The sequence below is a fragment of the Arvicanthis niloticus genome, chromosome 6 (genome assembly GCF_011762505.2).
Source record: "Arvicanthis niloticus isolate mArvNil1 chromosome 6, mArvNil1.pat.X, whole genome shotgun sequence".
NCBI classification, from domain to species: domain Eukaryota; kingdom Metazoa; phylum Chordata; class Mammalia; order Rodentia; family Muridae; genus Arvicanthis; species Arvicanthis niloticus.
Genome location: NC_047663.1, coordinates 12,922,865 through 12,935,038, shown reverse-complemented (window position 1 = coordinate 12,935,038; position 12,174 = coordinate 12,922,865). Strand labels below are relative to the sequence as shown.

At 47.3% G+C, this 12,174-nt stretch overlaps 1 protein-coding gene across 8 annotated transcripts in view; it reads left to right on the top strand.

Moving 5' to 3' along the window:
* Arsg (arylsulfatase G) overlaps positions 1 to 12,174 on the top strand; it is a 133,764-nt gene that overhangs the window by 109,851 nt on the left and 11,739 nt on the right. For all 8 annotated transcript variants that reach the window (XM_076935551.1, XM_034505659.2, XM_076935550.1 and 5 more), the window contains 2 exons: positions 1,446 to 1,554; positions 10,108 to 10,228. In XM_076935551.1, the coding sequence (XP_076791666.1) occupies positions 1,446 to 1,554; positions 10,108 to 10,228 (230 nt within the window). The remainder of the gene's footprint in view (positions 1 to 1,445; positions 1,555 to 10,107; positions 10,229 to 12,174) is intronic.

Sequence of the window (12,174 nt, the reverse complement as noted above, 5' to 3'; positions counted from 1 at the left end):
TCAGCTCTTTATATCAACTCCTTATAGCAACACTCCGGAGCTCCTTATGTGCTAGCCCCAGGAATTTGGAGGTTTTCCGGGATGGTGTGCTGAGCCAGGGACATCAAAGGTTCTTTTTGAGGCAGTGAGAATACAGAGGGAGGAAGCCTTCATCCTAGTCGCCCCGACTCCCCACCCGTGATCACATCTATTATTTATACCAGCCAAACTTGGGGAAGTCGCATGACCACAGTGTGTGTGAGCCGCATACAGCACTTGTCTTGGAAGAACTTCTTACACGCGAACCTTGTGGAATCTCTGGCCTCTGGCTCAACCAGGGATGAGGGTGGGGTGTGTGTATGTGTGTGTGTGTGTGTGGGAGTGCTGGGGCCCGTCATGGTTAATTCAATGCAACATGTGTATTCAGGATGTTTTCATAAAACATGACCTCATCTCTTCCAGCCCACGGGCTGTCATTAAATTGGTGGTCACTCTTGACTTGGCTACAAAAATAATGCCTCTCATCACTAAAGTTCATAGATTGCACATGGGCTATTCTTGCCTCCCGCCAAGAGGCGAGCACTCAGAGCCATGACTGATAACTGTCTCATCAGAACAACTCATTGACTCAAGGAAAAAAACAAAACAAAACAAATCCGCACAAGGTCAGCCAGGCACTGGGTGGATTAAAAAGCTGAGGAGACTCCCTCTTTCAAAGGATTGTTGATTCTATTTATTATTGAGTACTAGCGATTGAATATTGATGGCCTCATGCACGCTAGGTAGGTGTGGCCAGTTTGTAGGGGTCTCTCTCTCTCTCTCTCTCTCTCTCTCTCTCTCTCTCTCTCTCTCTCTACATCCTAATCAGACGTGATCAACTGGAGGACAAATTCACTCACTCAACAAAGATTCCTTAAGCACATGGGGTGTCTTGAAGTCTCGTAGTGTGGGGACACACAAGAAGGAATAAGATAACACAGTTTAGAGTGGGGGATGTCATGAAAGGAATTGCTAAAATTAACAGAGGTCTCTGTTTAAGTCCAATAAAATCGAAGGATGTCCTGAGAGCTGTTAACTATTTGTTAGGGATACGTAGCTGGGTAGTAAACTAATTAAAGTTTTTCTTTTCTGTTTTCTTTTTGTTTGTTTATTTTTGTTTGTTTGTTTGTTTGTTTTTTGAGACAAGGTTTCTCTGTGTGGGCCTGGCCATCCTGAACTCACCCTGTAGACCAGGCTAGCCCCACTCTCCGAGATTTGCCAGCCTCTTCCTCCTAAGTGCTGGGATTAAAATCATGCACCGCCACTGCCCGGTTTTTTAATTATTTTTTTTCTTTTTAAGAAAGACATTTCTTTGTTGAAATTATTGGATATTCCTAGCGAGAGACTCTTTACCCACAGGCCATCTCTTAGCTGAAAAAGAGGCCTCAAGTTACTGATGTTCCTGAAACAACTGCTTCTTCTCATAGGGGGAAGTCCAGCTAAGCAGACCACCTGGGAAGGTGGGCATCGGGTCCCAGCACTGGCTTACTGGCCTGGCAGAGTTCCAGCCAATGTCACTAGCACCGCCTTGTTAAGGTAGGAGATCCTAATGACCTTTATCTGTGGGGGTTAGAGCCAGAGCTGATGTGGACACAGGGGTGACTGGAGATCCCAGCAAACTCATTGCTTGTTGGTTACCTGTGTTAGGTAGGAATTCTGCATCCTCCTGAGCTCTCATGGCAGCAGTGTGGATTTGCCTATAAAGCAATTCTGTTTGGTAAGGTAGGCTGCAGAGGGCCTGAGCCTTTCCCTGGGGGTGAGCCTTGAGGAAATGAAGAACCTTGCTGGTCTCTAACCCTCAGCTTTGGTTCTTAGCAGTGTGTGCTAAAGAGAGACACAGCCTAAGATGGCAGCCAGAGTGAAGTCCCATGAACTCTACTTATTCATCCCTGGGATTAGGACAGATGTCCCAGGTGGCTTTGAGAAGCCTGTGCATCAAAATAGTGATCAATGGCTCCAAGAAAGAAGTACAGACACCGGAATGCCCTGGAGGCTAGGAAGGAGACATCTTAGTCCACATCCAGTGGACTAAGAGGGAAAGAATTAACCGTTAGGTAAGGATGTTGTCCAGCCTTGGGCAGCACATCCTCCAGTCGTAGTCTCCGGGAACGTCTTTTATCAGGAGCCTTATATGTGACATCTCTTCAATGTATTAACACTAATAGATAAGGCCAATCTCTTGGCAGGGAATTTGGCTATAGTGGGTCTCTGGGAACATTGCCATGAAAACTAAGGAACCCTGACTTATAGCTGGGACCCCTCACTAAATCATTTAAAAATTATTTGTTTATGTGCTTAGTATATGTGAGCATGTGTAGGTGTGTGTCTATGTGTGTCTATGTGTGTGTGTCTGTATGTGCATGTGTGTAGAGAGACCAGAGGTCAACCATTGGTGTATGTGTTCATGTGCAGGTGTGTGTGTGTGTGTGTGTGTGAGAGAGAGAGAGAGAGAGAGAGAGAGAGAGAGAGAGAGAGAGAGAGAGAGAAGGAGAGAGAGCCTATACATGCATGTGTGTAGAGAGGCCATTGGTGTCATTCTTTGAAACCACCCACTTTGTATTTCTTCCCTGTGACTTTATTCCGTTTCTAAGGTTTGTACGTTCAAGAGTGCTTTGTCTATACGTGGTTTATTCTTGCCATGAACTTGCAGTGCTTGTGGAGGTCAGAAGATGACATCAAATCTCCTGGAACTTGGAGTCACCTGAGCCATCACATGGGTCCTGGGAACCAAACATAGGTCCTCTGTAAGAGCAGCGAGTGCTCTTCATCACGGAGACATTTCTCCAGATCACCTTTCTCTTTGAGACAGGGTCTCATTACGATCCGTGGGATCAATAATTTGGTCAGGTACCTGGCCAGCAAGCCCTAGGGACACTCCTGTCTTTGCCTACCCATCACTGAGATTGCAAGCACATACTTCCATACCCAGCTTTTACATAGGTACTGGGGATTGAACTCAGCTCTTCATGCTGGTATGGCAAGCACTTTGCCAACTGTGCTGTCACCTGAGCCCGACTTCTCACTGATTCAGATGGGTCATTCCTATCTGGTTCTGCCCTGTAGTCACCAACACGGCACAGCCTCCATAGCAGCTCTTACTCATGTACTCAGAACAATACCGTTTGCCTGGTTGGAAGGTTCTCTGGCACCGACCTGACAGGTTCTAGCAGGAGAATAACGCCAACCAGAGGAAAGCAAGCATCGGCAGCGACCTCCAACATCTCCAGACCCAGTGGGAAGGAAGGGCTGAGACCAAAGCCAAGAACAGAACGGCAGTGAGCAGATCTGACGGCCCAGAGGAGTAGTTATTACCCCCCTCCAGCTCCCATTCCCTCAAGGGTTGTGGGTTATCTCTGAGCTATCAGGAAGGGGCAGTGTGCAGTCCGTGGGAGCCAGCAGGTGTGATAACAACCACACAGCTTGGGATCCGTGATGTCAGGCTGGCTGGAAGAGGGCCAGGAGGGCTGCTTTCATAGATCTGACTGGAGTGTATCCAGATTTCTTATCAAGGGGGCAAGCGCTGGGCTGCACAGGCACAAATAACTCCACAGAGTCTTCAAAGCTTGGGGTTTCACTGCCTAAACGTAAGCAGAGGCTTTTCATCCGAGAACTGTGTTTGTAATGACCAACAATTACTGTACCATAATAGGCTATTGTCTTGTTGACCATCAGAGGACAATGATGGGGGCCATAGTTTGGTGACTAAAGAGACCATCCCTAGGTCCCACATGGTGGAAGGAGTGAATTGATACCTCTGACCCTACGTGAACACTGTAGTACTGCTGTGTCCACACACATACACACAACAGACAAACAAATGTAATAAAAGTTAAATGTAAAAAGGGTGTGCTGGAGAGTGTTCAGCATGAGTCTCGCAGGCTGCATTTTAGAGAGACTTAGCATTAATATTCGGATGTGTGCCTGAGTGATGTAATAGTATTTTAGAAAGATCTTGCACATGACCACCCACCCTCCGTAAAGCCTGAAGACACAATTATCAAAAAGAGACGATTTATACTTGTTGCTTCTTCCAGCTATGGGTAAAACGTTGCTCTGGAGACTACGGAGCAGTAGCGATGAGCAAATCAGCTTGGGTGTCCAGAAGTTACCTTCAGAAGAATGGCTTTGGGGGCAAAGTAGAAAAGGCGCCATAGTTTTACCCTGCAATTCTAGTTCAGGGTTTCTCGAACGTAACATTGTGTATATTTTGAGCCAGATAATTTTTCTCTGTGATGGGTGGGGTCTGTTCTGTGCATTTTTGAGATAGTTAGCACAACGCCAGGCCTCTTCCTGGTAACAGTGAGTGAAAGCCAACGTATCTCCAGGCAGTACTATGTCCCCTGAAAGGACAAAAAGAACCTTAGGGAAATTTCTCTTAGTCTTAATGAGAGAAGGTGAAGGGTTTGTTCTGTGCCTGAGACGAGCATTGCCATCCCATTTCTCGATGGGGAACCACACCTGGCTCTGTGCCGAAGACGAACATCTCTTTCCCCGTTGTCAATGGAGGACTGACCACATGTGGTGCCTGGGATGGTTATCCCTATCCCTGTTCTGGTTGGAGTATCACATCCCACAAGAACAGAGGCAAGGCAGAGCTGGCTGGACTGATAATCTCATTGGAAAATCAGCTAGAGTTGCAGAGGAGCCCTGGGCTACCCTGGGGGGCTCTGCGGATACTAATAAGACAGTGGTCATATGGGAGGGCTAAAGGTTGGTAGACCCTGTCTTGTCTGCAGGTGTAGGATTAGGTCCAGATGCAGAAGCTGTAAAGATACCTTGTCCACAGCACATCCTGTGGTCTATATGATACACCCTGGGTGGTACCCACCCATGCATCCCCTTTCAAGGCCATCTGCTCCCTCCTGGCCATGATGAGGGTTGAGGGAGATGAACCAATGTCTCTTTCCTGCCTGCTGGGCCAATGTCCATGAGAGGTATTCCCTTGGGGCACCTCTGAAGTAGATGATTTTGGGGGCCAGGCTTGTCTGTAAGAGAGACTCAAGGGTGGGGAGCTACTGAGATGGGCTGCCAGTCAAATGTGAACGCGGGCTAGTCCCTGAAGCTTCTGCAGTGTGACTAAGACCAGGAAGGGGTGGGGACCTAGCTTTTTTCAGGGATAATGAGAGGGACTAAACAATGCAGAAAGAAAATTACAATTAAATGCTAAAAAAGAACCTGTTTCTGTATCCTAGGGACAGTTCTATTCCTCCACTGGAGGTGGTTCTGTTCTCTACTCTTCTATTCTTGGCATCTTTCCGTACTTATCTCCCAGGGAGAGAGAAGATAAGAGTCACTCCTTTATCCGGGTCCAACGATCCCCACCCTTACCCTGATATCCATCTGTCTTAGGGTTTTACTGCTGTGGACAGACACTATAACCAAGGCAGCTCTCATAAGGACAACATTTAATTGGGGCTGGCTTACAGGTTCAGAGGTTCAGTCCATTATCATCAAGGCAGGAACATGGCAGCATCCAGGCAGACACGGTGCAGGGGAAGCTGAGAATTCCACTTCTTTCTGTGAAGGCTGATAGTGGAAGACTGGCTCCCACATGGTGAGGAGGGCCTCACTGCACACTCCCACAGTGACACACTTTCTCCAACAAGGCCACACCTACTCCAGCAAAGGCTACCCTCTTAATAGTGCCACTCCCTGGGCCAAGCATATTCAAACCACCACACCCCTTTCTCTCTACCCATCAGATTTCCCCCTAGTCCAACTGTGCTCAGCTTCTATGGAAACCCTCCCTCCTGTCCTCTCCCTGATGCTCACCCAACCTTGGAGCCCAGGGCTGTTCTACTAAAAGGAAGCCCCCATGTGACCCTTTACTCTTTGCTCACATGGCTTGGGGTCCAGCAGGCAGAGCCTTCTGCACCCCTCCTCACCACCACCTAACCAACTCCCTTTGATATCTTGTTTGGATAAAAGCATCAACCAGTTGGATGGGTCCCTGCCCCCTGGGAGGATCCGAAACAGGAGAACAATTGCTTGAATTTAGAACTCCGAAGCAGCCTGGACAGCACAGCAAGATCTTATTTATTTTTTTTTAAAGGTTTCAGAAACACACAATCTCCTATGAACAAATTTCAGAGAAACACGAAAAAGACAATAGTTTTGTAAGGATGGAAGAATGTGGAAGATGGACCCCTGCTTGCTTTGGGAGGTCACCTTGCCTGCTCTGTTGTGTCACCATACGGAGGCCTCTGTCTCAGCTGTCTCCTTTCATGGGTGGGCCCTGCTTTCCTTGCCACTATCAGAGGGCCTGTGAAGTGGTGTTTGTGGGACAGAAACTCAATTAGACATCATGCCCATGAAAGATAGTGCCAGAGCCCGTAAGATATTTATGTGAGGGGGCTAGGGAGACTTCTCAGCGGATGGGAACACTTATACAAGCATAGGACCTGAGTTTGAATCCCCAGAACTCACATCAGAATAGCCCAATGCCTGCCTGTGACCCCAATACTCTGGGGGATGGAGATGGTAAGGGTCACTGAGGCTTGTTGTTTCCGGCCTCCCAGAGTGACTGAGCAGGACATCTGACATTCTCTTCTGTATTCTGGTGTGCATGCTTAAAACGTACACCTGGACATACATGTACATATGACACACACATACACGCGCGCGCAAAACAAAGAAGAAAGAAAAAGTACTTTAAAGTGGGATAAAATGGTTTCTTTATGTATTTGTCGTCATATTAGTAGCTATAAAACGTAATTTCTTTTCGACTTCTTTAAATTATGCATAATGGGGTATGTGCATGTGAGTACAGCGACCCACAGAGGTTGAAGTTACAGGAAGTTGTGAGCTGCCTAATGTGGGTCCTGGGAATCAAATGTAGCTCCTCTGCAAGAGCCAAGCTGTCTCTCCAACCCCTCCTTTTTTTTTTTTTTTTTTTTTTTTTTTTTTTTTTTTTAAATAGAGGAAGAAACCCCATAAAGCAAGGATAACCCCATCCGTGAAGCAAAGCGTCACGGTGAATACATTGGAAGAGCAGGGTTGGTCTTACAGGTTTGGGGTTTGGCTTTTTGTTGTTGTTTTTCTATTTCTTCAAGGTTTTGAAGACTTCCAGGACCTGTTTCTTAGGTTAAGACTCAGCAGCTCTGTATGACAGATCTGCCCTCCAGGTTCACGTGCAGGAAAGCCCAGGTCTGTGTGTTGCATGGAGCATTTCCTGGTCACAGGGCTAACCTCAGGGGCTGGGCTCCCGCCTTTCTCTGACGAATGACTTTCTGACAGCCCAGGCATGCCCATGCTGGACTTGGCTACCTTGAGTAATGAGAGTCACCAAACCTGTTGAAGAAGTTTTCTTTGTGTGGGACAGTTCTTGAGTTCTGTGAAGACTAGAAGCCTCTGAAGGGCATGCGACACTGACACACTGGGATTGCCTGGAGTGTTTAGATCTGGATTAGTGCTGTGGGAGAATGCCAAACCTCATGATGCAGAGGAGGAAAAAGACAGAAAAAGGAAAGTATGTAATTCTTTCTGAAAGTTAATACCGTCTGTTTCCCAGACTTGCTGATTTGACCTGTCTGTGACGCTGATGTCTCTGAAGATGGCAAAGGAAAGGCTCCAGTCTACTTCAAGTGTGTCTGTCTGTGTGTGTGTGTGTCTGTGTGTGTATCTGTGTGTGTGTGTATCTGTGTGTGTATGTCTGTGTGTGTGTGTATCTGCATGTGTGTGTGTCTGTGTGTGTGTATCTGCATGTGTGTGTGTGTATCTGTGTGTATGCACATATGTGTGTGGAGGCCAAGGACAACCTCAGATATTGTTCTTCAGGCACTGGCTAAAACTCATCAATTAGACTAGGCTGACTGGCCAGTGAGACCCAAGGATCCTCCTGTCACCACCTTCCCAGTGCTGGGATCTTTGTAACATGGGTTCTGGAAACCACACATAGGTCTTCAGACCTGTAAGGGAAGCACTTTAATTACTGAGCTATCTTCCCAAGTGCATTTCAAATATAACTCTCTCTCTCTCTCTCTCTCTCTCTCTCTCTCTCTCTCTCTCTCTCTCTCTCTGTGTGTGTGTGTGTGTGTGTGTGTGTGTGTGTGTGTGTGTGTGTATGTGTGTGTGTGTGTGTGTGAGAGAGAGAGAGAGAGAGAGAGAGAGAGAGAGAGAGAGAGAGAGAGAGGGAGGGAGGGGGAGGGAGGGAGGGAGGGAGGGAGGGAGAGAGAGAGAGAGAGAGAGAGAGAGAGAGAGAGAGAGAGAGAGAGAGAAACTTGAACAGCTCTACACCATCTCAACCTTTTCAGACCACACTGTAGACCTCTGTGTTTCCTGGTTTGTGGCAGGGACCTTGGACTCTGGACAGGTTTCCAGACTGTTCTCTGCACTCAGGTGTGTGCTGATTCTGCATGCCTTGACTGCACACCAGTGTGGGATGCCAGCTCCCGGAATGCCTATCTCAAGAGATAAGCTACCAGTTTTGTGAACTGTGAAAGCTACAGGCAAACAGAAACACTTTGTCCCATAGTCAATGAGAAATTCTGCCTCAGGTTTGTAGGCAGAACCCTGGAGAGAGGAAGGAGGTGGGCCGATTAGAGATGATGCCACACATGTGGTGGGTCCTTTCTGCAGCCTTGTGGAGGGCAGAGAGCTGTTCTCTAGAACCCAGGTTGGATCTGTTGGGAAGACCTGGCTCTGAGGGCTTTCCCACCCATGATCCTGAAGTCTGATGCTGTCCTGGTCTCTGGGTACCAGGACCTCCCAACCCATGACAGAATCCATCTTGGCCCAGCCCCCTGGCTCTGGCAAAGTCCCACTGGCTGTCAGTTTCGTCGGCCCTTCTGCTCTTTCTGATGACCCACCCCTATCTCGTGCTATGAGCCCAGTAGGCTTGTGGGAGGTATGCAGTGTGGTAAAGTTCCACATGACTTTAAAACAACATCACAGATCACAAGCCTGCAATCTTAGCCCTCATAAAGTAGAGGCAAGAGGGTAAGGAATTCAAGGCAAGTCTGGGTACGAGAAACTGTCTCAACAAACAAAATGGAAATGAATAAAATCATATTAACAAACCCACCGAAAATATGACTAGTGGATGAAACTGGGGAGACGGCTCTGTGGGGAAAGTTCTTGCTTTGTGGGCATGAAGGCCTGAATTTGGATCTGTAGTATCTGCTTACAAGCTGGACACCAAGCCTGTAACCCCCAGTGCTGGAGGGAAAGCGATCCTGGAACTTTACTGTTCAGACAAGCTAAAATAGTGAGAGACCCTGTCTCAAAAAAGGGGGGGGGGGAGGACATCTGATGGTGACCTCTGACCTCCACACAGACACATCTGGGCAAGCACTCACATGCATATCCTGCACACACACTAGTAAGAATTCCAATGTTTAAAACATTAATATTAATATTTTAAATATTAAAATTAATAGTCTCAAGTGACAGACTAGTTTTGTGGGTTTACTTTTTCTTTTTTGTATTTCTGTGTGTCCTAAGTTGTTGTTGTTGTTTTAACAACTAAAATATTCACTGTTTTGTAATGGGGAGAAAAAGAGTCGAAGGCAAGTGACAGACGTGAAGCGTTTCACACAGCAAAACTAAAATCTCACATTCTTCACCTAAAGACTACATTTTCATGAGAGAGACGCGGCCAGTGGAAAATGAACTGAGTGTTTTCTTGCAGACACCCGGCACCCCGCCACATGCTATTCCTGATAACACAGTGGCTAGCTCTTAGTTTGGGGGTTCAAAGGTGTGGTGCTGTTAGTAATTATCAGACAAACAACCAGCAAGCTCCAGGCTTCCTCTTTTACGTCTCTTCCCCGAGTGTTTTGCCCACATATCACACATCCACTCTGTGAGGCAGTTATTGTTATTAAACCACATGGTTTACAGGACAGGAAACTGAGGCAGTAGATGTCACATAAGTGATAAAACTGAACTTGAGCCAATACAACATCTGGCCACATCTGCCTCTTAGAGCAGAGATCTCAGGAAGAACTCCTAAGAGAGATAGACAGTGTGGGCTGTAGGAGAGGCAGTCTGATTTTGCCCTGGTCTGGTGCAGGTAGGTTCTGGTCATAGGAGGAGTGGGCAAAAGGTTGGAAGAGTTGAGGTAAACTGTGTCTTGTTTTTTTTCTTCAGCTTGCTTGACATCTTCCCCACTGTGATAGCTCTGACAGGAGCTAGCTTGCCCCCAAATCGGAAGTTTGATGGACTGGATGCCTCTGAGGTGCTCTTTGGCAAGTCACAGACGGGGCACAGGGTAAGTGGAGGTTGTGTCTGGCCTGTGTCTCACATCTCATGCCTGCTATCTTGATACAAATGACACCCTCCCCCCCCCGAAGGTGCATACCAATGCTGGTGAAGACCCTGGGCAAAGATCCCAGTGACGAATTTCAGAGATGAACTTCAACCACCAATTCAGTCTATCAGTCCAGATTTATACTTGTATTTAACATTTTGGATTATTGTAGAGGTGTGTGATTATTATCTCTAAGGCTCAGTTTTATTCTTCAGTCTGCATTCAGTTTTCTGACATCATTTGAACACTCAGCAAATTTCTGTTGGATAAGATTCCTGTCCAGTTCTAGGTTCTTCTAGAATGGAAACTCTCTGGGGGAGCAAGGAGCCCATCTGCTGGGTTCAAGTTTCAGCTTTCATGTACCCAGCAGCATCTGTACCTAGCCAGCATCCAGTGCATGCAAAGTGAATGAATGAACAAATGAATGAATGAAAGTCAGCAAGGTCTTTGTACTCCCAACATCTTCCCAGCTCCGAGGGGGCTCAGCACACGCTTTGCATCCTGTTATTTTGCTGTTGTCTACTTGTTTACTTTTAAAAGAAACTCTTGCAACAGGCTGACCTTGAACTCTTGATAGCCTCAGCCCTTTGAGAGTTAGGATTGCAGGTATGCACATCACCGTAGCTGTCCTCCTGTTCCTGAATCAGCAGCCCCTGGCAATGACTTTGGGCTTCTGTGTTTCCAGCATCACCTCCTTGCTGTCCCCTCCTCACAGTACTCAGAAGCACCAAATTAGCAGCCAGGAAATGTCAGTCCCTGTGGGCTTTCCCTGTCACGTCCCTGTGTTTTCCTAAAAGGAAGAGGAAGTCAGAGAAAGAAGGAGGCTGGAGGAGATCAGAGACTCCCACTACCCCGCCCCAGTAAGGCCCAGTGAGCACCCAACTCCCCAGCTGGAAACCTATGCTTCAGAGGGTCTATTTACATCTTTGAGGGGTCACACGGGAGAGATGTTCTTATGGGTACTGTCAGTGGTAATTACCGAAGCCTTCCCAGGTCAGCCAGAACCTGGGCCTTGAGTGGACCACAACACTCCTGCACACATAGATGAAGTTCTTAGGGCTTGTCAGATTAGACCCGAACAGTCCTCTGAAGGATTCTTGGGTCACCCCAGAATGCCTGTCTCTGTAGAGTGTTATATTGTCCAGACCTGGTCATTCTGAACAGCACGAAACAGGAAGACAGTTTCCGCCGTCAGCTGGAAGTCAGTAGCGTATGATGCTGGCAGTATTAGCCAAGTCTTCTCTGGAGAGGAGCTCCTGAGTGTTTATCGCCATGGCTACTGATGGAGTAGTTGGGGTCACCAGGAAGTGATCTTGACGTTGTCAGGCCTCTTGTGGATGCCAGCTCCTTCATGGGCTTACTTCCGTTCCCGGACAGAGCCCTGTCTTCCTTTAGCATCCGATTTGCGCAGAGCCCCTGGGTTAGGTCCAGGAATTAGGTGGGAGAAGCAGACACAAGTCCTGACACCTTCGGGAAACCTACATTGTATTGGTGACCTGGCTCAAGTGGGAGCTTGTTTTCTTCCTTATCACACCCTATGACCTAGCAAGAGGCGGCCAGCTTGCTGCCTGCAGAGAGCTTCTGATGATATCTTCAAAGGTACCATGTGGGTTCCGTGCCCAGCCTCACACCGGCTTCTTCCAGTGTGCATTCGATGCTGCAGATAAGACCACTTCGGAATTTAAGAATAGGGCTGGTTGATGGCCACGGATTTGAGTTTGGTCCTTTCTGGTCAGCCTGAACTGTTGAAATGAAGAGACTGAATTATCTTGGGTTTATCATGGCTTTAGAGGCAGCCAGGAGATCAAAACAAACAATTTTTATAAATACCCACACATCCATCCATCTCTCTGTACAGTACATATGTATCTCTTTAAAATGTTTATTATTTTTATGTTCATTGTGTA